General features: G+C 50.7%; 2 protein-coding genes across 10 annotated transcripts in view; one reads left to right on the forward strand and one right to left on the reverse strand.

Annotated features, from left to right (window-relative positions):
- Positions 1–13,197, forward strand: part of DELE1 (DAP3 binding cell death enhancer 1) — a 71,436-nt gene extending 58,239 nt beyond the window's left edge. For 2 of the 3 annotated variants that reach the window (XM_019500684.2, XM_059733276.1), the window contains one exon: positions 12,812–13,197. In XM_019500684.2, the coding sequence (XP_019356229.1) occupies positions 12,812–12,922 (111 nt within the window). In that variant the 3' untranslated portion in view covers positions 12,923–13,197. The remainder of the gene's footprint in view (positions 1–12,811) is intronic. The other variant, XM_059733274.1, reaches the window with a different exon arrangement.
- Positions 1–24,422, reverse strand: part of PCDH12 (protocadherin 12) — a 35,964-nt gene that overhangs the window by 3,423 nt on the left and 8,119 nt on the right. For 2 of the 7 annotated variants that reach the window (XM_059733269.1, XM_014608892.3), the window contains one exon: positions 18,909–18,969. The exons of 2 other annotated variants lie outside the window; for them this stretch is intronic. In XM_059733269.1, the coding sequence (XP_059589252.1) occupies positions 18,949–18,969 (21 nt within the window). In that variant the 3' untranslated portion in view covers positions 18,909–18,948. Of the gene's footprint in view, positions 1–11,883; positions 12,165–12,898; positions 12,968–18,817; positions 18,970–24,422 lie in introns of those variants that run through there. 3 more of the 7 variants (XM_019500679.2, XM_059733268.1, XM_014608891.3) reach the window with 3 other exon arrangements.

The raw sequence follows: 24,422 nt of genomic DNA on the forward strand, positions 1-24,422 counted from the left end.
GGGATTACTTCTGCTTTACACCAGGAAGATCAGTGTAAGGGAACTGGCTGCAGTAACAATATTTCTCTGTTCTCAAATGTTTAATTTTGCCATTAACTCTGACCAATGTTCTTTCATTTGTGGGAAAGATGGTTCTGTCTGCCTTTCAGCAACGGTTAAGGGATCAGTCTAGCGCTCACAGAGTTTAGACTGTGGATTCAACGCCTGCACAGCAGCTTGCTGTGAGGATCTTAGCACATTAGTTTTCTTCACTGTAAGTAATATGCTAGAGTACCACAGGCAAGCCTGATCTAGCTTTTACTTTGCTTGAACACAAATGACACTCCTTTCCCTCCCCACCCACACAGGAAACGAGCCCTCTCCTTTGTGTGTGTGCACATGGGAGGGTGCAACATCTGAGTGTGCAAAATTTCTATCCCCTCCAGCCTTCACCCCATACTGCCCCTTCCTGATGGTTTGGGTTCCTGCCAAACTATTGTTTTCAGTTATCTAGTTGGCTGTACCCACCGTACTGTTTGAGTAGGAACTACCCTGAAACGCACAAATACTTTGATGTGAGCTGAGTCACTATGGATGCGTCCAGACAAGCATGAGCATTTGTTTCCCTGGGGACAAGTAGCAGCAGCACACCTTGTGCCACTGCTATGTGTCCCCAGGGAATGCCTGTGCTATGCACATTCTGGCATGTGGCTGGTTACCCCAGGTAGGGTAGGGGAGGTTAAGACCAGCAAATGTGCTGGCCCCAGCAGTGTTACCTGGGGTCCTGGGGGCCTCCCAGGGCTGCAGCCATGGCAGGAAGCCTGACTGGCAGCTGGAGCAGAGCTCCAGCTGGCCAGGCTCTGGTTTTGGGCAGCACACACTGCCACAATGTGTGCCACTCTACTTTTTTTTTTGGTGTGGGTTTTTTTTTATCCCAGGATCTCCTGGAGTCAACCCCTCCTTCCCCCCATCATGCTGCAAGGTAGCAACATGGGGAATGCCTGTATGTGCAGTGTGTGGCACTACAGACAGGTCTGTGGCACCACATGCCGCACGTCTGTGCTCATTTGGACACAGCTTATGGGTGGAGACAGACATCACCTTTTGTCACCTTTGTGCCACCATAACACTTTTTATGGCAGCTGTGAGAGGGGCAATAAAAGCCCCTCTAGGATGTCCCAGACCCCTGCTCCAGGCACCCCGATACTCACCACAGAGATGGGGTCAAGCAGCAGCTGGGGAGAACAGCAGATGTAGGCTCCACAATTCTGGAGCTGCCTGAGGCTGCAGATCTGCGTGGGACGGGGGCAAAGCCTCAGAGAAACACGGGAGGCTCAAAAGGCAGCTGGGAGAACAGCTGTGAGGCCAGCGAGAGAGGAGTGGGACACCAACACAGAGATGCCAGCAGAAGAGAGGAGGATTGCCCAGCTGGAGGAGAGAGGAGGAGAACAGAGAGGCGACGGGAAGGCTCTGGTGGGGCAGAGAGGAAGCCCAAGCCTGAAAAGCCAGGGGACGTTTGGGAGCAGCACTGCAACAGGTATGGTGGTGGGAGGTAGCGGCAGGGAGATGCTAGCCTGTGCAAGCAGCCCAGCAGGGAAGGAGCAGCCCAGTGAGGGAACTGCATGCCCCACCAGCTCAGGAACAGCCAGGGAGTAACCCCAGGTCAGCTGGGACCAAGAAGCGGTTGTGCTGGGGAGACTGATCGGGGTGGGTAATGGGGTGACCTCCCCCCCCTTTTTTCTTTCTTCATTTGAGTGACCAAGAGGACACTGGGAGACAGGATCCCAGGGGCTTGTCAGCAAAGGCCGGATGTTTTCTGTTGGTTCATTTTTGAAGTCCTAGTTAGTCCTGAGACAGGGCAAGTTTATGAGCCCAAGCAGCCTGAAGCCAAGGAACTGGCGGTGGGGAGATTGTGTTGGCCAAGAAAGCCCGACCCACTGCAAGGCGGGAGACCTGGATGAAAGGAGAGATCATCCAGGGGAAGACCTGCCAGATGCAGCATTTGTCCAGGCTGTGGAGTGGGGTAAAGAGAAGGTTTGGAGCCCCATGAAGAAAAGACCAGGATCGAGACCTCTTTGCTACTGGGAGCCACCCTAAAGGGAATTGCCTCCCCAACAAGGAACATCAAAGACATGGCAGGTGAGTAGGAGCAGCATTTGTACCATCTAGGTGGCACCTGAGCCAAAGCCTCATGCTGACGTCACTTGGGAGCAAGGCACCTACTAAGAAGAGGCTGAAACCTTACAACACCTACAAGTGACAGCAGCACAAAGGCAGAGCAAACAGATATCCAGGCCCCTTGTTACACCACAAATGCCCCAAAGCTGTGGCCACACCAAATTTTTTAATTTTTGCAGCTTGTCTATTTGCTTTATGCTCCAGGGGCTTGGGAGGCCCAGTGCTACATACCTTGGGAATTCCCTGAAGGATTGGGGGCATGTTGCTGTAAATGGGGAACCCTGACTTTACCTGCTTACAGACATGTGTCCCAGAGGCGTCTCTGTAAGCAGGAAAAGCTAGGCAGGTACTCCCAGGGTTTGAGGGGCCTGATCCTTCACAGGAATTCCTACAGCATGCAGGGCTGGGCCCCTCAAGCTCCAAGCAAACACTTCATGTGTTGTCCTGCAGCATCAATAGCTAGGACAACATACATTTTGCCCAATGGAACAAATCAGTTGTGCCAGGATGTGTTACAACTGATCCATTTCATTTGGCAATATCTATTTCTACCCTCTGTGAAGGAAGGTCAGCCACAAATAGCAGCTGCAGCAGGAAAGCAAGCAGGAGAATGGGAGGTCTTGCTGAGCATGGAGAAGAAAGGAAGAGGGTGCTGAGAACAGGGAGGGTGTGATTCTTAACTGATTTAGGGGCTTAAAAATAAATAAATAAATAAATAAAAAAGCCCCCAACTGCTACTCCCCTGGTGACATCTGCTTATGCTGATGAGTGGAGTAAGCTAGAAGCAGGAGATGCAGTCACACCTGCAGTACGGGTTGCTGATCCTACACCCTGTAACAGCATGTGCACCTCCAGGGATAGCCACTAGGCTCCCCCGAGTGGCTGCACTACACTTGTCCTTGAAGGGTGTGCGAAGCTTCGGTAGCTAATTCGATTTGGAGGAGATCTGACCTGATTCAGCAACTGAATCTCTGAATCCAAAGACCAATTAAAAGCTCTGAATTGAAATCGGAAGCCTCTGAATAGATTCAGAAAAGACTCAGAGATTCGGCCATAGGGTAAACAGGCAGCAGTCCTCACCATGATGGACATAGCTGCCTCCAGCTGGTAAGTCTGTTGTGGGGGGGAGGGAGTTTTCACAGAAAATGGCCAGCAGCTCTGCAATCATATTGGACAGAGGGGGAGGCTGGGCAAGTGGCAGCAGGTCCTGTGCCGTCTCCCCCCCCTCTCCCCCCAGGCTGGGGCAAGCTGAGGCAACCTGCCTTCCCCCTGCCCGAGTACACTGCCCTCTTTTCTCAGTAGCAGGGGTAGGGGTTCCCTGCTACTGCACCCTCCTTACAAAATTTTGGATCCACCCATGAAAGATAACAATGGCTTAGTAGTATAGTACCCAAAGGCAACTAGCACATATTCCTACTATGAAACCAACAGCCACTCAGCACACAATCCGTGGACCTCTGGAATAGCCCCAAACAGCAATTAAAAATGTATCAGAGAACATCCAGTGGAGGGGTACCAGGAAACACCAGCACAGCAACCCAGTCAATCCTAACAGCACTACATCTCCTCTCTGGTTCAGAAGAAATTCTTAAGTGCTGTTGCAAGTCTATTTCTCATGCTACAAAATAGGGCAACAAGTGATTGTGTAACTGCAGAAAAAAAGACAGCATTATTGCTGGAGTCAGAAGTCTATGATCTGGTGAGCAACAAAGACAGACAGATAATACCTGGCAGCAACCTCCCTTGCCTTCAGAGCGATAGGGCAGCAAAAAGAATATGAAGGGTAGGAGATAATGAAATTGCTCTGCAACACTGCTGATCTACAGAACCAGGCTTGGATGACAGGCTTTTGCCAGCACAGCTTCTTCTGGGGTTATATTTGGGACCTACTCCCCAAGTTAGGCATCAGCAACCAACCAGATGTGTTCCTTCACACAAACTAAAACAATCACAAAAAAGGCTAAGCACAGTCTGGGTTACACAAAGCTTCCCTCCTGAGACACTATCTACAAGAAAGGTTAATTTAAATATACATTAGGTGTGATTCAAGAAAAGTTTATATAACTCCCTTCTTGAGAGGTGATCCACCCCCTCTACGCAACACTGGTCAGGCCACAGCTGGAGTATTGTGTCCAGTTCTGGGCACCCCACTTCGAGAGGGATGTGGACAACATTGAGAGGGTCCAGAGGAGGGCCACCTGCATGATCTGGGGAAAGCAGGGCAGACCCTACAATGACAGGCTACGGGACCTGAACCTGTTCAGCCTTTACAAGAACAAGAGAAGGCTGAGGGGGGACTTGGTGACCGTCTATAAACTCACTAGCGGGGACCAGAAGGGTTTGGGAGAGACCTTGTTTCCCCTAGTGCCCCCCAGGATAACAAGGAATAACGGCCACAAGTTGTTGGAGAGTAGGTTTAGATTAGACATCCGTAAGAACTACTTCACAGTTAGGGCGGCTAGGATCTGGAACCAACTTCCAAGGGAAGTGGTGCTGGCTCCTACCCTGGCAGTCTTTAAGAAGAGGCTTGATGCCTACCTGGCTGGGGTCATTTGAGCCCAGTTTTCCTCCTGCCCAGGCAGGGGGTCAGACTTGAACATCTACAAGGTCCCTTCCAACCCTACTTCTATGATAAGAGCAATAAGAATGATAAAAGTTTTGGAAAATCTACTTGACCCTAAGAAACTGAAGGAATGCAATCAATTTAAACTTGGATAAATGAATAGGAAGAAATATAAGAGCATTGCTCAGGCATGCAGGGATGAGATCAGGAAGCCCAAAGCCTATTTGGAGTTGGAGCTAGCAAGGGATATGAAGGGTAACAAGGGTTTCTACAAGTATGTCAGCATGAAGAGGAAGATCAGGGAAAGTGTGGGTCCCTTACTGAATGGGGGAGGCAACCTAGTGAATGAAGATATGGAAAAGGCTGAAGAACTCAATACCTTTTTAACTTTAGTCTGCACAGACAAGGTCAGCTCCCAGACTACTGCACCTGGCAGCACCATTTGGGGAGGTGGTGAGCAGCTGTCAGTGGCAAAAGAACAGGTTAGGGACCAGTTAGATTCAGGGTGCTAGACAAACTGGAAGACTGGACTAAAAGAAATCTCATGAAGTTCAATATGAACAAATGCAAAGTCCAGTACTTAGGATGGAACAATCGCATGCAGTGGTATAGGCTGAGAACCATCTGGCTAAGCAACTTCTCTACAGAAAAGGACCTGGGGGCTGAAGTGGACAATATGCTAAATATGAGCCAACAGTGTGCCCTTGTTGCAAAGAAAGCTAATGGCATACTAGACTGCATTAGTAGGAGTGTTGCCAACAGATCTAGGGGAGTGGTTATTCCCCTACTTGGCACTGAGGCCACATCTTGAGTATTGTATCCAGTTTTGGGCCCCTGTAATAGGTCCCCACTCCTGCTACTAGAAGAAGGGCCAGGGTGCAATGACAACTTCCAATGTCCCCAGCCTCCCATGACTTTCCCTAACTGAATCAGCTTCCCCAAAACTTACAGAACTAGCATGGCCAACCAGGTTCCAGCTCCAGTGCAGGCAATTACAATAGACACTGGAGTCAGCTGGCCTAGAGATTCAGGTGACCAGAGACACAAGGGTGGGGGTAGGGGGAAATAAAGAGGAAGGAAAGGGAACAGGAGCAGCAGGGAAGGAAGAGGTGTGAGAGGATGAGTCGTGAGGGGACCCTGGAAAAACGTCTGAAGGAGTGGGGAGCCAGAGGAGCTACTGCCTCACAGAGACTGAGCCACTAACAGAAAAGTCCTCTTTCTAGTTACATTTCCTCATAGATTCATAGATGTTAGGGTCGGAAGGGACCTCAATAGATCATCAAGTCCGACCCCCTGCATAAGCAGGAAAGAGTGCTGGGTCTAGATGACCCCAGCTAGATACTCATCTAACCTCCTCTTGAAGACCCCCAGGGTAGGGGAGAGCACCACCTCCCTTGGGAGCCCGTTCCAGACCTTGGCCACTCGAACTGTGAAGAAGTTCTTCCTAATGTCCAATCTAAATCTGCTCTCTGCTAGCTTGTGGCCATTGTTTCTTGTAACCCCCGGGGGCGCCTTTGTGAATAAATACTCACCAATTCCCTTCTGTGCCCCCGTGATGAACTTAAAGGCAGCCACAAGGTCGCCTCTCAACCTTCTCTTGCGGAGGCTGAAAAGGTCCAGTTTCTCTAGTCTCTCCTCGTAGGGCTTGGTCTGCAGGCCCTTGACCATACGAGCTGCCCTTCTCTGGACCCTCTCCAGGTTATCCGCATCCTTCTTGGAGTGTGGCGCCCAGAATTGCACGCAGTACTCCAACTGCGGTCTGACCAGCGCCCAATAGAGGGGAAGTATCACCTCCTTGGACCTATTCGTCATGCATCTGCTGATGCACGATAAAGTGCCATTGGCTTTTCTGATGGCTTCGTCACACTGCCGACTCATGTTCATCTTGGAGTCCACTAGGACTCCAAGATCCCTTTCCACCTCTGTGCCACCCAGCAGGTCATTCCCTAGGCTGTAGGTGTGCTGGACATTTTTCCTCCCTAGGTGCAGCACTTTGCATTTCTCCTTGTTGAACTGCATCCTGTTGTTTTCTGCCCACTTGTCCAACCTATCCAGGTCTGCCTGCAGCTGTTCCCTGCCCTCCAGCGTGTCCACTTCTCCCCATAGCTTTGTGTCATCTGCAAACTTGGACAGAGTACATTTCACTCCCTCATCCAAGTCACTGATGAGGACATTAAAGAGTATCGGTCCAAGGACCGAGCCCTGCGGGACCCCACTGCCCACACCCTTCCAGGTTGAGACCGACCCATCCACCACGACTCTCTGGGTGCGGCCCTCCAGCCAATTCGCCACCCACCAGACTGTGTAGTCATCCACATCACAGCCTCTTAACTTGTTCACCAGTATGGGGTGGGATACTGTATCGAAGGCCTTCCTGAAGTCTAAGTATACGACATCCACCCCTCCTCCTGTGTCCAGGCATTTCGTAACCTGGTCATAGAAAGAGACTAGATTGGTCAGGCATGATCTGCCCGCCACAAACCCATGCTGGTTTCCCCTCAGCATAATTTGCCCTGCTGGGCTCTCACAAATGTGAACCTTGATAATTTTTTCAAAGACTTTACCAAGGATGGAGGTGAGGCTGACTGGCCTATAGTTGCCCGGGTCCTCCTTCCTCCCCTTTTTGAAAATGAGGACCACATTAGCCCTTTTCCAGTCCTCCAGGACTTGGCCCGTGTGCCAAGAGTGTTCGAATATTCCTGCCAGTGGCTCTGCAATGATGTCGGCCAGTGCTTTCAGCACCCTCAGATGGAGCTCATCCGGGCCTGCCGACTTAAAGGCATCCAGTTCTTCCAAGTGACTCTGCACCACCTCAGGATCTACGTATGGAAGTCTGGCACCTTGCTGCTGCCTCTCTACAACCCCAGTGAGAGACTTGTTGTGTCCCTCACTTAGGAACACTGAGGCAAAGAACTCGTTGAGGAGTTCAGCCTTGTCCCCCCTGTCTGTCACCAATTGTTTCTGCCCATTTAGCAGGGGTCCGGTCCTATTCCTCCCTGGGCCTTTCTTTTACTCCCAATATATCTAAAAAACAATTTCTTGTTGTCTTTTACTTGGGTTGCCATCCTCAGCTCCATGGTAGCTTTGACCCGTCTAACTGCCTCCCTACAAGCACGAGCAGAGGAGGTATATTCATCTTTAGTGATCTCACCTTGTTTCCACTTTTTATGTGCTCCCCTTTTGGCCCTTAGGCTGCCCTGGATTTCTCTGGTCAGCCATGGAAGCCTCCTGGCCCCTTTCCCTCTTTTGCCTCGCTTGGGGATCATCTTGCTTTGTGCCCGAAGGATCGTTTCCTTAAGGCACAGCCACCCTTCTTGGGCTCCCATCCCTTCAAAACTCCTACTCTGCAGTGCGTCCTTGACTAATCGCCTGAGTTCACTGAGATCAGCTTTCCTAAAGTCTAGCACTTTCACCCTACTAGTTACCTTACCCACTTGACGTCTTATGTTGAATTCTATTATTAGGTGATCACTGTCTCCCAAATGGCTACCGATCTGGAGTTCCCCTATCATGTCATCCCCTGTTGCCAATACCAGATCCAGTATGGCATTACCCCTATTGGGACCATGTACCTCCTGTGTCAGGTGGAGGTCCTGTACACAGGTTAGAAACCTGCGTGAGCGGTGGGACTTTGCTGTCTGCGTCTCCCAGCAGATGTCCGGGTAGTTTAGGTCCCCCATGACTACCGCCTCTTTAGCTTTTATGGTCTCCGAGAGTTGCCTCAGGAGCCCCGCATCTATTTCTTCCCCTTGGTGTGGGGGTCTGTAGCAGACCCCTACCACCAAATCCCTTTCTCCTTGCCCCCCATGTAGCCTAACCCACAATCCTTCTACTTCCTCAACCTTGGATTCTGTCTTGATGAGGGTTGATGTACATTGCTCACTGACATAAAGTGCAACCCCCCCCCCCCTTTCTTCCCCGACCTGTCCTTTCTGTACAATCTATAGCCCTCAATATGTACCGCCCAGTCATGGGATGAATCCCACCAGGTTTCTGTTAGCCCCACTAAGTCATAGGTGTTTAGTGCAAGCAGGAGTTCATGAACAAGCCTTAGTAGCAGCCCAGGCAGGGCTTCTGGCATCAGCTGAGGATTTTTGTTGAGTGAGTTAAGAGCGTCTGAGGACTGGATGCATGAGGAATTGGCAGCCTTGCCATTAGCTACAGGAGCAGATTTGGCTCCAGTACCATGAACCCAAAGTGGGACCCTGGGCAGCTTGACTAAGTGGCTGGGAGCAGATGTGTCCAGCCAGCCATGCATCTAAGCACTTGCAAAAGTTGCAGGCATGCCCCAGAACAACCTACAGCCCCCTACTAGAAAAAGTATGTGGACAAATTGGAGAGTCCAACGAAGGTCAAAGAAAATGGTTAGGGGGCTGGGCACATGATTTATGAAGAGAGGCTGAGGAAACTAAGCTTATTTAGTCTGGAGAAAGGGGGGGAGGGGGGGTGGAAACCCAGCCAGAAGGGCTACTGAAGATTGGTTATGAAGAGGATGGAGCTGGACTGTTCCCAGTGGTGACAGATGACAGAAAAAGGAGTAATGGTTTCAAGTTGCAGCATAGATTTCATAGACATTAGAGCTGGAAAGGGACCTCGGAAGATCGAGTCCAACTCCCTGCCCCAGGGGCAGGAAGTCAGTTGGGATCACAGGATCCCAGCAAGATAAATGTCCAATTGACTCTTAAAGGAATCCAGAGTAGGTGCTTGCACCACCTCTGATGGCAGTCTGTTCCAGGTCTTGGGGGCTCAGACTGTAAAGAAGTTCTTCCTTATGTCCAGCCTGAAACAGTCTTCGAGAAGTTTGTGACCATTTGACCTTGTCATCCCATGGGGTCCTCTGGTGAACAGGCGTTCCCCCAGATCCTGATGTACACCCCTTATATACTTATAGGCAGCCACCAGGTCCCCCCTGAGCCTGCGCTCTTCCAAGCTGAAGAGTCCCATAGCTCTCAGCCTCTCATCATAAGGCCTTTTTTCCTGCCCTCTGATCATGTGCATGGCTCTCCTCTGGACTCTCTCAAGCTTCTCCACATCCTTTTTAAATTGTGGAGCCCAGAACTGGATACAGTACTCCAGATGCGGCCTCACCAAGGCCGAGTACAACGGGAGGATGACATCCTGGGATTTGCTAGAGAAGTATCTACGGATGCAAGCCAGTTTTGCTCACTTTGCTGGCTGCAACATCGCATTGGTGGTTCATATTCATCTTGTAGTCAATCATGACCCCCAAGTCCCTTTTGGCTGTGGTGCTAGCTAGTGTAGCACTGCCAAGCGTATAAGTATGCGGCTGGTTTTTCTTCCCATGGTGGAGTACCTTGCATTTTTCGGAGTTGAAGGCCATCAGGTTTTCATTCGCCCATATTCCGAGCCTGTCGAAGTCAGCCTGCATCACCATCCTGAACGCAGGTGTGGACACTTTACCCCAAAGTTTGGTGTCATCAGCGAACTTGGCCAGTCCACTGCTGACACCAATGTCCTCATCATTAATTAAGATGTTGAAAAGGATAGGCCTAAGGACGGAGCCTTGGGGGAAGCCACTGGTCACAGCACACCACAATGATTGACTTCTATCAACTACCACTCTCTGGGTCCAACCTTGAAGCCAATTCCTCAGTCAGCGACTGTGATGTAGCTGAGGCTGCAGTTGGCCAGTTTTTCTATAAGGCGATCATGGGATACCAGATCGAAAGCTTTTTTAAAGTCGAGATATATGACATCAATCTCTTCTCCCTTATCCAGGTGATATGTCACCTGGTCATAGAAAGAGATGAGATTGATCAGGCAAGAACTACCCGGAACAAACTCGTGCTGGCTATCCCTCAAGAAGTTACCTTAAGCCACTGTGTCAAGAATGGTCTCTGATGATTTTCTCCAAGATCTTCCCAGGGATGGACGTCAGGCTGATGGGCCTGTAGTTCCCCAGATCACCTGTCCTCCCTTTCCTGAAGATAGGCACCACACTAGCTGTCTTCCAGGCTTCAGGCACTTCGCCTGAGCACCACAAGTTCTCGAAGATCCGTGCCAGTGCAAGAGCTACAATGCTTGCCAGCTCCTTAAGTCCCTTGGGATGTAAGCTGTCTGGGCCAGCTGACTTGAATGTGTCCAGCCTCTCCAGGTGTTCCCTCACATGGTCAACATTAATGAAGGGCAATAGTTCTCCCTTTCCATGGCCGTCCCATACTGTAGTGAGCAGGGCCGTCCCTTGGGGCTGGTGAAAAACCAATGCAAAATACCCATTGAGCAGCTTGGCTTTTTCCTAGGTGTCGGTTGTCAGTTGAATCATATGGTTTAGCAGGGGTCCAATGTTACCCTTGCTTTTCCTCTGTCTCCCGACATATCTAAAAAAGGACTTTTTGTTGTCCTTGATAGCTTTAGCCAGGTGGAGTTCAGTCAAAGCCTTGGCTTTCCTGGTTCGCTCCTTACAGGTCCAGACCAGTGCACAGTACTCCTCTTTTGGGATGGATCCAGCCTTCCATCCTCTATAGGCCTTTCTTTTTAGACACAGGAGGTCCACTAGTTCCCTGCAGAGCCAAGGGGGCTTCTGTGCCTTTTTGCTGCCTTTTCTCTGAGACATGACAGACATTACTTGGGAAGTTTAGATTAGATATTAGGAAAAAAACTCTCTCATGATGAGGGTAGTAAAGTACTGGAACAGGCTACCCAGAGGGGTTGTGGAATCTCCATTCTTAGAGGTTTTTAGGACCCAGGTAGACAAAGCTTTGGCTGGAATGATATAGTTGGAGATGGTCCTACTTTGAGCAAGGGGTTAGACTAGATCAGTGTTTCTAAACCTTTCCCAGCCCAAGCCAAACTTACATTAATACATATTTTCTGCATCACACCTGTTAAGGCATTCCTCCTCCCCATACCTCATTCTGTGGCACACCTGTTCATTTCTGATGGCACACTTTTGTGCCACGGCAAACTGGTTGGGAAACATTAGACTAGATGACCTACTAAGGTCCCTTCCCACCCTAATTTTCTATTATTTAAAGGGGAAAATTGATAATGATCCATAAGCTTCTAGCAGAAACTGCCTTGTATAGCCAAGCATGTTTTATAAAAAGCATTCATTACAGCAAAACCTGCAACTCGGACACTTTCATTTCCAAGTTAGCACCTTAACAACTAAGCAAAAGAAGTGCTCATATTCTCTCTCTGTCTCTCTCTCACACACATAATTTAATTTTTCAAAGCAAAGTTAAACAGTTTGAAGAGGCAAGATGAATAAACCCCAAATCCTGGTGGGTCAGGCAGTCATCTGAGATATGTGGGTTCTAAATTTCCTCAGGTAGAGAAGTCTTCCATCTCCTTGGTGATCCTCTTTTTCCCCAATGTCCTGGAATTAAGGCTAAGTGGCAGCACTGCTTCCTCCTCTGACTGAATACTGTGGAAGGTCAGATTCAGTGGATGTGCTCTAAGCAGGCCAATAGTAAGAGCCCCCCTAAAATCAAGACAAGCAAGTAATGGCTGAAGAGCAGATCCTGGCAGGATTCAGGCATTTGCCAAACTCCCAGATACTCAGCACTGGCCCAAAAGCAGACATTCAGGCAGTTTGGTAAATTTACTGGCACAAATTGAGGTGCCAATTGATTTTAAAGGGAAAGCACCAGGTAAGCAGAGGCTCTGCAGAGCTAGAGTGACATAAAAGTGACAGTTGGACACTTAGTGCTCTGGGAGATGGGGGAGTGTTTTAACTGGAACAGCTTTGAGAGCCTCTCTAATTAAAATGCCTGGAGCATCACGTGTATCAGCATCCCCATGCTGAAAAGTGGCAGTGGGGGTGCTTTCAACTAAAGCTCATTCAATGAGCTTTAGTTAAGTGCCCCTGCTGCCATTTTTCAGCACAGGGACACTGATACACACAACACTGGAGTCTGCTGGAGCACAGTAATTACCATGCTCTAGCAGACTCAGTTAATTGAATTTGCTCCAACACGCTGTAGTTAAAGTATGTCACAGCAGCCTTGATGCATGTGTATATGTACCATTAAGCCTTTTTCTGGATCTACACTTAGTGCTTCTCAGAGTTCTGCCTGTCCCTTGCATCTGTAGAAAACTTGTTGCTTAGGTCATTTTTCTCCTTTCCAGGTGATATTTTTCAGTACCAGTCCTGAAAGACACTCCTACAGCAAAGACAGGTGTCCTCTGATCCAGCTTGGTGTTCTGAGAGCTCATTCAACTTGTATTTCATTGAATTAGATGCCTCTTTGAAAAACGAAGGGGTTTATGTAGTACCTCCCACCACTGTGGAAAGGAGATATCATGAACAGATAAAATAAACTACCAGAGAAACATTTATACATAATTCACTACTACCCTATTTGCCTCCGTTTGGGATAAAAATGAAATAGTAACTAAAAGGTTTCTTTAAGTCACACTTCCTCCTAGATCTTCCTAGCAGCTTGTCCAGCCCATGATGTGTAATACAGTCATCTCAGTGCCTTATGTTGAATAAAAAAAAATCCTGGAATGCACATGCCTTGCCCTCCTCCTTTTCCCAGGGATGTCCTGAGGCAAACCTCCAAGCGTAGATATCAAGACTGCTGTACTACAGCTGTGCTATTAGGAAGTCCCTAAATTAGAAGTATAACTCATGTGGGGGCAGCTGACTTTATAGTCTTGCATGTTGTTAGGGAAGTGACTAGGACAGGTAACATTTAATTCTGCTAATTTTTTTTTTTTATAACTTCCTTCTTCCTTATTTTTCCCATGCTCATTGCCTAAAGGGCTAATGATTTGGTTCCGACTACCCCTTACAGCAGGGGCGGGCAATTATTTTGGGTGGAGGGCCACTTACCAAGTTTTGGCAAGCTGTCAAAGGCTGCATGGGTAGCCCCAGCCCCTGACAGGTGCCCCACCCCCGTCATCATCTTATGATCAGAAATCCTGCCCCCTAAACCATGACATTTACCACCAGAAGTCCCTCCCCTTGCCTCCAGAAATACTCCTTTCAGCAAGGGGTGTGTGCATGGGACTCACCTTATGAACATACACACTTTGTCCCTTCCTCCCTGCAGCTCCCTCACCCTCCGCTCCGGGCCCCATGCTCCCACAGTCCAGCAATGCAGCCGGGAGCCATGTGGTGCTGGAGTATCACAGTGGGCAGGAAAGCAGGGAAATGGCAGCTACAGGCAGGGGGGAAGTGGCAGTGAGCTGGCATGTGGCAGTGCAGCAACAGCTGGGCAGGAGCACGGGGCCCGTGCCAGTGTCCTGCACCAGCTGGACAGGGTCCAGCACCAGCTGTGCTCCTGCCACCCCACTCTGGGCCTTGCCAGTGTTGGCCCTGGGACGCTGGCACAGGCCCCATGCTCCCATGAGCCCACTCACTGTCACTCCCCCCCAGCTTGTAACTGCCATTTCCCTGCTTTTCTGTTCACTGCCTGCCACTCCACCACCACATGGCTCCTAGCTGCATGGCCATGACTGCAGGACTCAGCAGGAGTCAGACCAGCCCTGAGGATTGGGGAGATTTCTCATCGTCCTCCCCCTGCCTCTCTCCCCACCCCCCTTGCGTTCTTATCCGAGTTTCCTTCTTTAGCAGAGGGAGGTGGGAACAGCCCGAAGACCCCAGGTCAGAAACCTCTGCTAGGCAGAGTCTTCCAGTGAGGGGAAAGATGGGGAAAGTCCAGGCAGGCCTGGCTGCTGGGCCCTGCTGCCAGCTTCCCCTCAGTCCTACTGCCCCTGGCTCCTATCCTCTTTGACAGGTAGCCAGGAGCAGATTAATATTAATTTTCTAAATTTTTAGGGGCCCCATGGACCACATAGAATGGCCTGGCAGGCCGGATCTGGCCCATGGGCTGTATTTTGCCCACCCCTGCCTTACACCATGCCCTTGCCTTGCAGATGTTGCTCATTCCGGCCAACACGGGACTCCCCTTGCCCCCCCAGGCTATGAGCTTCCAGGCCCAGTTCTCACCCCTCTCAAGCTACAGACTCCTTGGACCCCTTGGTCTCCAGCTGTGACCCCCACTCTTTGGCCCCTCTCTCTGAACCCTGGCCCTCCTAAGCCAGTTGAGACTCCTGAGCTCCCCTGGTCTTGCCAGTCTCTGGCTATGGCCCTCCTCAGCCTTTGGTCCATCTCTGGGCCCTGATCCTGTTCCTAGGCCAGTGAGATGTTTGGGCTCCTTGGCCCTGTTGGTACTTGCCCCTCCTGGTCTACAGACCTCTGGGCTTCCTGGCCTTGCTGACACTCACCCCCTCCTGGGCCATAAATTTCTGGGATCTTGACCCCCTCTCTCCCTTCTGAGCCAGCTGGAACCTCATTACCTCCCCTTAGTCCCTTCCACAAACCACCAGTGTTGCTTAACCCCAGCTCTGATGTTAACCAGGAGCCCTGCTGCCGAGTAACTCCACTCTCCATGGCTCTCAAGGCTAAGCTGCCTGACCAGCCTACACCCTGGGTTTATATGATTCAAGCCCAGCTTTATTCTGGCCAGGTAACTTTAATTGGCCCTTCCCAGCTGACAGGCATGCTAAGTGACCTGCCACAGTATGATATTCATACACTGCTTGGTTGAATGCAAGTGATGCTGGTTTGGGACCATGCCTTGAAGATGTTTATAGACAACAGGGACAAGAACTCCAAGAGTAGGCAAGGAGCAAAGGGATATTCAGATGCTCAGCATGAGAACCAGATGAGGATGCACAGTTCAGGGCATTCCCATGCAAATATTGTATTCCAGGATCACAGACAGGTGTAGGCATCAAGTCTCCCCAGCTGATGTGGAGACCAGTCAGCAAGTATTAGTCACTAGGCCTGTGCAAAGCAACTAGTATTCGCTTCAGATTCGGCCGATTCGGGGAAACAGCGATTCGATTCGGAGATTCGAATCACTGTCCTGATTTGATTTGGCCAAATCTGATTCCAAGATTTGGCAGCAGCCGAATCTCCAAATCAGCCAGGCCAGGCCAGGCCTGGCCCATCCTCTGTCCCTCTCCCAGCCCCAGCTCCCGGCACTTGGAGGGAAAAAAAGCCCCAGCTCAGCAGGTGTTACCAGGCAGGGGGCGATCCCCACTGACCCCCACTGCCCCATGCAGTGCTGGGGGGGCTCGGCATGAGCCCCCAACCCCTGCTCCCCCAGCCCCCCCCATGGGCCAGCTCTGGCCTTTTAAGGAAAAAAAATAAAATAAAACCTGAAGAAAACACGGGATTCACCGCTACTGCCGGCAGGGGTGATCCCCGCTGCCCCGCCACCATGTAGGGGCTCTCCACAAGTCCCCAGAGCCACACCTTTTCTCCATTTTTTTTTCTTAAAGGGCCAGAGCCCCAGCAGGTGAGGCAGCCGGGGGGGGGGGGGGGGGGGGGGGAAAGAGGGGTGGAACAAGGGGCTCGTGCAGACCCCCACATGCAGCACAGGGCAGTGGGGATCACCCCCCGCCCAGCACCCGGTGAGCACCAGGGCTTTTCTTTAAAGTACTGGGAGCTGGGGCAGGCGGGGGGGGGGGGGCTGGCAGGGGTCCCCCCCCCATAGTCCCCAACCCCCTCCCCTGCCCCTAGTACTTACCTGTTCAGAGTGGCTGCAGCTCCCTACTGCAGACACCAGGGACTGTCCAAATCCAAGCTCTCCAAAGCTTCAGAATCAATTCAGACCTTTAAATTGGTCCTGATTCGATTCAGATTCAGAGATTCGGCCACTGAATCAGGCTGAATCTCCTACAAATCAAATCACCACCCAAAGCGTCACACAGTCCTTTTAGGCACCCTAATGACTTAATCAGCCTCAACTGGGGCTGGCAGGCAACCTGTTTGGCTGGCTTGCTTAACTAGCTGGGGCTCCAGAGTTAAGGAGAAAACCAAGCAATTGCATTACATTCTTCATCCCTAATATTTTTCATCTGACACGTCCCTGGTTCCGATTTCCAGATCGTACTTTATTATTCTCTGCTCTTGTCCAAGCTCAGGCTCCATTCCTGCCCAACTGTTCCCAGTATCTTGCACTCCCTAACTACTTGTTTCTGGAACGATCTTGATCACAGTTTCTGAATCTCAGTCCCTGGCTTTGTTCCCACCTTTGATCTTGTGGTATCCATTCTACCCAACTATCTAAGCGCTGGTCCTGACAATGGGGCAAAATGCTACTAATGTGTGACTACCCAAAGCAGTCACACATTGAGAACATCATGTTCTCTGTAGTGAGAACACGAGGGCAAGTGGACAGAACCTGTTTCTTAGCTCACCTCTCTCTTTTTGTTTTACTAAGTGTTATCCTTGGTGTGGTGGGAAACCCATCTGCCTCAAAAGGCTATTGGCCTAAGTGCAATTGGTATTTCTTCATACCCTTTCTTCCCAATGCTGACCCACAGGGTACACAGCTTTACTGGAATGGTGGCCAACAGAAAACTCTGGCCTGGATGAGGAGCAATTTCTACATTTAGCTTTTGAAGCAGAATGTTTTACCGTTAACTGGAAGGCCCAAACAGAGGCTGGAAGGGTGACTCAGTGTGAATATACATGCTAGATTAAGAGACCCTAGTCGTCTTTATCACAGTCTCTCTCTCTCTTACTGTTTCCTACCAGTTGTCTTTAAATCATAAACACTACAGAAATCATAGAAAAGTAGGGCTGAAAGAGACCTCCAGAGGCAGTCTAATGTCCTGTTCAAGGCAAGATCATCTCTATCCAAAAATATCCTGTACAAGTGCTTTTCAACCCAGGGGTGTGCAGCCCCCCAGCCCACAGTGCCATGTCTTGCAGCCCATGGGCCTGGACATTTGGCAGCAGGAAAGCAGTGGCACCACTCCCCCACTGCCAAGTTTCCAGACCCATGGGGAGCCCCAGGGCCTGTGCATTGGATCCATCACACAATCCCAGAGTTCAGGGCCAGGTGGGGGCAGCATCAGGCACTAGGGTCCAATCCCAGCACTCAGGGGGCAGTGCCAGAACCCAGGGCCCAATCCTAGCTAGGCAATCAGGAGGAGGTAGAGCCAGGTCCCTGGGATGCACTCCCAATAGGAGGGAGCAGTTCTGGGCCACTGGGAACCAATCCTATTGGGAAGTGATAGCACTGGGCCCCCAGAACCATTCCAAGGAATGGTGCCAGGCTGTAGGGTCCTGTCCCAGCATGCAGGGACCTGGGAAGGGGCAGTGCCAGGCCCCAGTACCCAGTCTGTGTGGGGGGTTGGGAGGGGGTGTAGAATCAGGCCCCCTCAGGACCCAATCCTGGTGGGAAAGGTAGGCACCAGGTCCTGGGATCATTCCAGGGTGGGAGGGGGTGGTGCCAGGCCCCAGACCCTGGTTGTGGAGCATGGGACTCAATTTGCCCTGTAGACCAGCCCTACCCCACTCACATGGCCCAAAAAGCCAAAAGGCTGAGCACCAGTGCGCTAACCTGTTCTTAAAAGCTGCACAAACAATCCTGTTACACAGCTATCAAATGCACTGTCCCAAAACACCAAGAACACTGTAACCTGCCACAGGTAAACCAGACTGACAAGGGCCCTATCAGTGTCCTGCTGCTGCAAGGGAAAGAAATAGATGTTAAAATATACTTGAAAGGTCCAGAGAAAAAGGGCCATGCTCCCCACTACAGAGGAAGGCAAAGACCCCAATAGTCCCATGCAAATCTGACAGTAGGGTAAAATTCTGTCCTGATCCCAAATATGTCAATGGGTCTGACCCTGAGTGAGGGAAGCAAGATCGTTCAACTAGAATCCACAGGGTATTTTTAGTCCCAGCATTGGCACGTCCCAGTAAAAAGTTCCCAGCCTTGGCTGCAGCCAACAGCTGATATTTCAGGGGGGGGAAAATGACACCCCAATTCCTCTAGCAACAGGAGAGGAAAAAAAATCCTTCCAGACCCCATGCAGCAACCAGCATAGTCCCACCTGTGTGTGTGTGTGTGTGTGTGTGTGTGTGTGTGTGTGTGTGTGTGTGTGTGTGTGTGTGTGTGTGTGTGTGTGACCATTTTTCTCACCCCTATGGAAGCACAGGAGGCTTACAGGTGCACTAAGGAAATCATCCTCCAAAAATCCCAACCAGCCAATCAAATTGCAGTCTGAAACAATCAGCACCCCTACTTCAGACATCTCCTCACTAGTGTGAAGTAACCATTCCATGGACTGTCAGGAGTGTCAGGCAAAGCACGGTGGCCTCACCTGCATGGGGCTCTAGCAGGCTCTCAAGTTCTTCTGCCATCAGCTGCTTCATGGAGAGATCAAATCCATTCTCTGAATCCTGATACTCTACCTCATTTTTTCCACGGCCACTGTCCTTTATACTCAGGCAATCAGCATCCAGCCCTGCATTCCTGAAAGGAGATCAAAGGCCAGAACACTGATGTTACCCTGAGCCATGGGCACCTTTCCATTTCCTCCCCACTTCATTTCTTCATGGTTAGACATTTCCCAGCAAAATGGTCCTAGAGAAAGCCAGGGGAGAAATCTATCATCTTGGGGGGACACAGAAGTATACATTTCATGCAAGTCTTGGATAGACGACCAAAGAATACGAATGATTCTACTTCCCTACCATAGGGCATTATAAGATGCTTAGATTGCTATAGAGAGCATAGAGGTAATGGGAGGACAGGGTACTCTCTGAACAGTGCCGCACAGTCATCTTCCATCTGCTTGTCTTGTCAGCACACAGCACAGTTACAGAAAGGAGCATCCTGACAAGTAACTGCTTTTAGGACACCCCTGTGCAGTACTGCACTCTTGGAACAAAGGGCTCACTCACAGGCAGCTTCTTCAGCAAGCTAGGAGCCATGGCTGGGAGTTGCACAAGAACACCAGCATCTACATATGGCATACCTCACAAGGACACCCTAGCACCTCCCTGTTCCCTACAGAGGAACCCTGGTATTCTAACCAGGCCATTGAAAAAGCAGACAGATCCCCCAGACCCCAACAAAGGGCAGAAGCCACACTGTCACAAATCTGCTTGGATGGCAAGTTGAACTACACACCTAGGATGCCAGCTGACCTACATGGTCAACAGCAGCCAATGCAGAATGGGGATGCTGCTGATAGAAGGTATCCATGGAGGGCACCCTGTACAAGCCACTACAGCCTTCCTCCACCCTGCTCCCCCACCTTGCTTCTCCACAGGCCAGTTAAGACCAAGAAACCTCTTCTTCATGGCTATCTGGATCTGTGCCCTAGAACAGTTCAAGAGGCTTGCCTCGTCAGGGAGTGAAAAGGGAATCTCTCTTATCAGAAGGGCAAAGGAACATTTTTTCTTCTTTTAGGTCTCAACCAGGTCCTGAAAGACCTGCTGCTGCCCTTCATCCTGCTAAAGAAATCCTAGTGATGAGTCTTAGCTGTCATCTGCTATCTGCCCTAAGACACAGATTCCTTCCACTTAACATGCCAGGAAGAGAGGGGGAAAACCACTCTCAGTGCAATACACATCTTCCTGCAACCTTATACTCCCCTGCTGTCCTGGAGCCCACAACTCAGAGGGCAACACAAGGCTAAGAGTTGCACACTCCCAGAGGTTCCTGCCATGATGACTCCAACAGAAGATTTGCTCAGGGAAAACAGCGCAGGCAGCGCTGAAGTGGCTGCCATGCTCTCAAGTGTTAGCTGCAAGCAGGAACTTACCTTCACAGCCTGGCCAGTCCACACCTGGGTTCAAGAGGGTGGAAGAGTCACACTCCAATTTAGAGGGACACAGCAGGGCAGAGGAAGATGGGGAGGGGCACACCCTGCCCAAGACATGTCACTAAAACCTTTTTATTTCCCCAACCCTGTACAGCACAGGTAGCCAACACCCAGATCACCAGCTTACACAAAGGAAATTGTTCAGCAGAAAGATGCACCTAAGTTCTGTTAAACCTGCAGCTGTGCCTGGGTTCAAGCAGTTATCCATCTTCATGGATGAACAGACATCCAAGTTAAGCCCTGACTGAATGGGCAGCCCCACAGTCTGCTCCAGACTTTAAAGGAACCCTACCTGCAGTCTTCCCAGTACCTGTGAGGTAGTGAAGAATGAGGGCAGGCCAGCTCCAAAAAGACAAGGAATGCCATAACAACTCTTGTAGCTCCACTAGGCCCCCCTTCCCCAGCAGGGTGCAGCTTTCTGTCATACCCAGGACAGGGAACCTCCTTCCATCCCCATAGTCTCCATCTAGACTTCCAGATGGTGCTGAACAGCAGTTCAGCCAGTGTTGACCCTCCAACACCTGGCAACAGACTGTTGTCCTGCTTTTAAGGGCTGGGTCCCTGAACATACCAGGAAGGCCCTGTTCCCCAATCAGGCAACACTGCCTGATGGGGATTGCAAGCAGCTGCCTTGCTGCTGCCAGGCTCCCTGTTGATAAACACATAGGGATCCTGTGAGATCCTACAGATGCTGACATGGGTCTTGTCCACAGCACCCAGGACTTGCAGGACTTTGGTGATCCAATGTAATTCCCACGATACAGAAGGTGGTGGCAGAATCAGCTGGAAAGAAAATGAAATCTAGGGTGCAAGGGATAAGGATGTCTGGGAATTAAGTCATGGTCCATGGTCTGGAGAACCACCCACTAAAAGGAGACTAAAACCAGCATGGCTAAAGCCATGCTGACCTTACTGGCCATAGACAGGGTGAAATGTGTGTTGTGGGTGGTTTCCAAATTACCTCTCAGTAGGCTGCAGAGATAATGGAGTGTGCCAATAATGAGGCAATAGTGCTGAGTGCAGATTATGGGTCTGCATCATGTTCCAAGAATGTGCCTGGCACCACCCAGCAACTTCTGTGGAAGGCTGGCCAGCCCAGATTGCTGAGCCTTAGGGCTCCCTTCCATTGAAGCTAGATGCTGGAGCTTCCAAATGCACCACAGTGCCACCTAATGGCCACCAGACTGACATTCATGGGGTACACCACTCTGCAGCCTCCCCCCAGCCTAGATTCCCACTCTACTATGTAGCCTATCTGTCCATCCACAGCCACCCTGAAGCTCTCTACCAGCCTCCCCATCTAGTCTGCCTAGATGCACCCTATTAGTTATGTTCTTAACTAAGTCCTGCTTCCTCCTAGATCCCCCTCTACTGTTTAATTTGTCCCTTACCCCAGTTCCTACAGCCAATTTGCATGCCATAAACCTAATTCTGACTAGTGTCCCTGGGTACCCCTTACTCACCTCTCTCAAGGCTAGCTAGCAAGCTGGCTCCCATTTGGCTCCTTTTATGGGATCTTGGTGCAATCAGGTTCAGAAGCCATAACCAAGTCAGTGATAAGGTCTTTTTAGTCATGCTGTGAACATGACTTCAGGGTGTAGATGGTTAAAGTTCTAAAGAGAATAGTTCCAGGGCTTGTAGGGCAACTATGTGCCTCCAGAGATGCAGTACAGCTCTACTGAGCATGTTCAGTGGATATGCAGCCAATTTACATAATTATATCACAATATAAATTAACTAGTTGGTTATAAGTGAAAGTCAATTTGAGGGGGATGGGAGAAAGAGAGAAAAGGCAATTATAATAGCACTTAAGTGCACAGTAGCTTGAATGGCTTAAATGCCGGGGATAGTAGAAATTGAGCTGCAGTACTACCAAGCTGTGCTTATTTTGCTTCCAGTGTTGCTGTTTCTGTTGCTTCATACATACTTCTCTACTTCCCACACATTTTCTCCCTCATGTATTTCAGCCAAACACAGAAAGAGAACCTCCCCCTGAACAGTTCTTGTAGGGCCGTGATATGCAGAGTTCGTTTTCTACTGATATATTCAAATACTGTCTATGTACGGTGGCACTGCAAGCCCAAATGAGACTATCATTGGAAAACTCAGTCCGTTATGTCTGAAGGATGTCACCTCTTCTGACACTCAGGAATCAGAGCAGTATGTGGGCTAAGTAACCCCCAGCTGGTCCTAATCACCAGAGGGCCTGGCTGCCTGCTGCCTAGCTAATTCCAACTGGCCTGAGCTATCTGCAAGAACACATCTACTGCATATATACAGGTGCTCAACAGGACAGATTGATTAAGTTGTCTGGTGGAACCCCTGTTTCTGTCTTCTGACCCCCTGGCTTATGACTCCAGTCTGGATCACTTCTTCTGACTTTTCAGGTGAGGAACAATGAGGGGGAAGAATGACCCTAAGTCTTCTGTGCCTCGGGAGGGCAAAATAGCAGCAACCCATATATATGATGGGTGGGCATCAAGCAAACAAGTGTGAACAGCCACCCTGCTCACAGTTTCACTGCTCAGTTGTCCAGCCACTCCCAAAGTATTATTATTATTATTAAATATGTGCAAAGAGTAAGCTGGGAGCACAGCAATATTTATGGAAAGTTCTGATCCTACCCCCAAGTACTTTATAGTCAAATATAAAAAAACCCTAAAAATTCACAGAGAAGCATCGGGTGGGGGGGGGGGGGGGGTCTCTCCCTGGGTTTGTCTTCACAGTGCACAATGGTGCAATGGGGATAGTGGTGCCTCTTTGTTCTTGATTACCTCCACTAATACAACCTCTTCCCGTCCCATTTCCTGACAGCATAAGCAGATTCAAATACAGTAAAAGCCCTGTTATCTGACATTTTACTAACTGGAATACTTTATTACCCAGAATTTCCGGCCAACTGGCCGGGGCAGGGGAGAGCTTGCACTCAGCAGCTGCCGCTGCCACCCACCACCCTGCACTGCTGCTGCTCCGCATGCAGCCACTGCCACCCCTCCACCCTGTCTGAAAAGCCCTCAGGTAACTGGAACTTTTACATAACCGGCACCCCCCTTTCCCCACTCATGCCATATAACAGGGCTTTTCCTGTATATACAGCATTTTGTCAACAGGTCACAGTACACTCTGAGCATACATCTAAACCAGGGGTATCCAACCTTTTTGAATGTGGGACTGGATCATGACCTTTTTAATCATCCAGTAGGCCGGCAAGCCATACTCAAACACCCTCTGTCCTGGGCCAGAGAGACCCTGCCTGTGTAGCCCTACTGCACCTGCCTGTTACTGCAAGGTTCATGGTAGCTGCTGGTGGGCAGGGGCAGGAGGGACCCATTCTGCATCCATCCAGCTACTGCCCCAGAGACTGAAGGGAGGAAATAAATAGCTCCACATCTCCATCCCCCGAGCAGCGCAGCCCCATGAGCCTGCACTGCCTGAGGGGGGCTGGAGTGAGGTGGCCGCTGCATCGTAGCCCCTCACCCACTCACCCGCCCACACGGCCCCGCTCACCATGGTGCCCAGCTGCCCACACACGTAGCTCCAGCGGCCTCAGCGCTGCAAGCCCGGAGCATGGGGTAAGCCAAACACCGGCTCCCGCCGCCTTGCCCCACAGAGATCACGCCAGGACCCTGCCTGCCGAGGCCCCCCCATGCCAGCTTCCCACGTGCTGCTGGGGATGGGAGGCCAGCCAGGTCGGCACCAGCCAGCAGAAGCAGAGGCAAAGCCACGTGCCACTCTGGACTGACCGGTGCAGGCAGGGGAAAATGCAGCTGAGCCCCTGCCGCTCCAGCCGGGCTCCTGCCATCCTGAGCAACACACTGCTCCGCCGCCGCTTCTGCTGGCCGGTGCAGACCTGGCCAGGCTCCTCGTGTCCTCAACAGCTTGTGAGAAGCTGGCTTCAGCTGCATGCTTCTCCAGATGGGACCGACCGAGCCGGGTCAGCACCGGCCAGGAAAAGAGGCACGCAGCTGAAGTCGGCTTCCCATGTGCTGCTGGGGACGGGAGGAGGTTGGCCGGTTCTGGACCGGCCAGCAGAAGCGGCAGCGGAGCCATGTGCCGCTCGGGACGGGATGAGCCCAGTCGGAGCAGCAGAGGCTCA

The sequence above is a fragment of the Alligator mississippiensis genome, chromosome 9, assembly GCF_030867095.1.
Source record: "Alligator mississippiensis isolate rAllMis1 chromosome 9, rAllMis1, whole genome shotgun sequence".
In the NCBI taxonomy this organism is placed as follows: domain Eukaryota; kingdom Metazoa; phylum Chordata; order Crocodylia; family Alligatoridae; genus Alligator; species Alligator mississippiensis.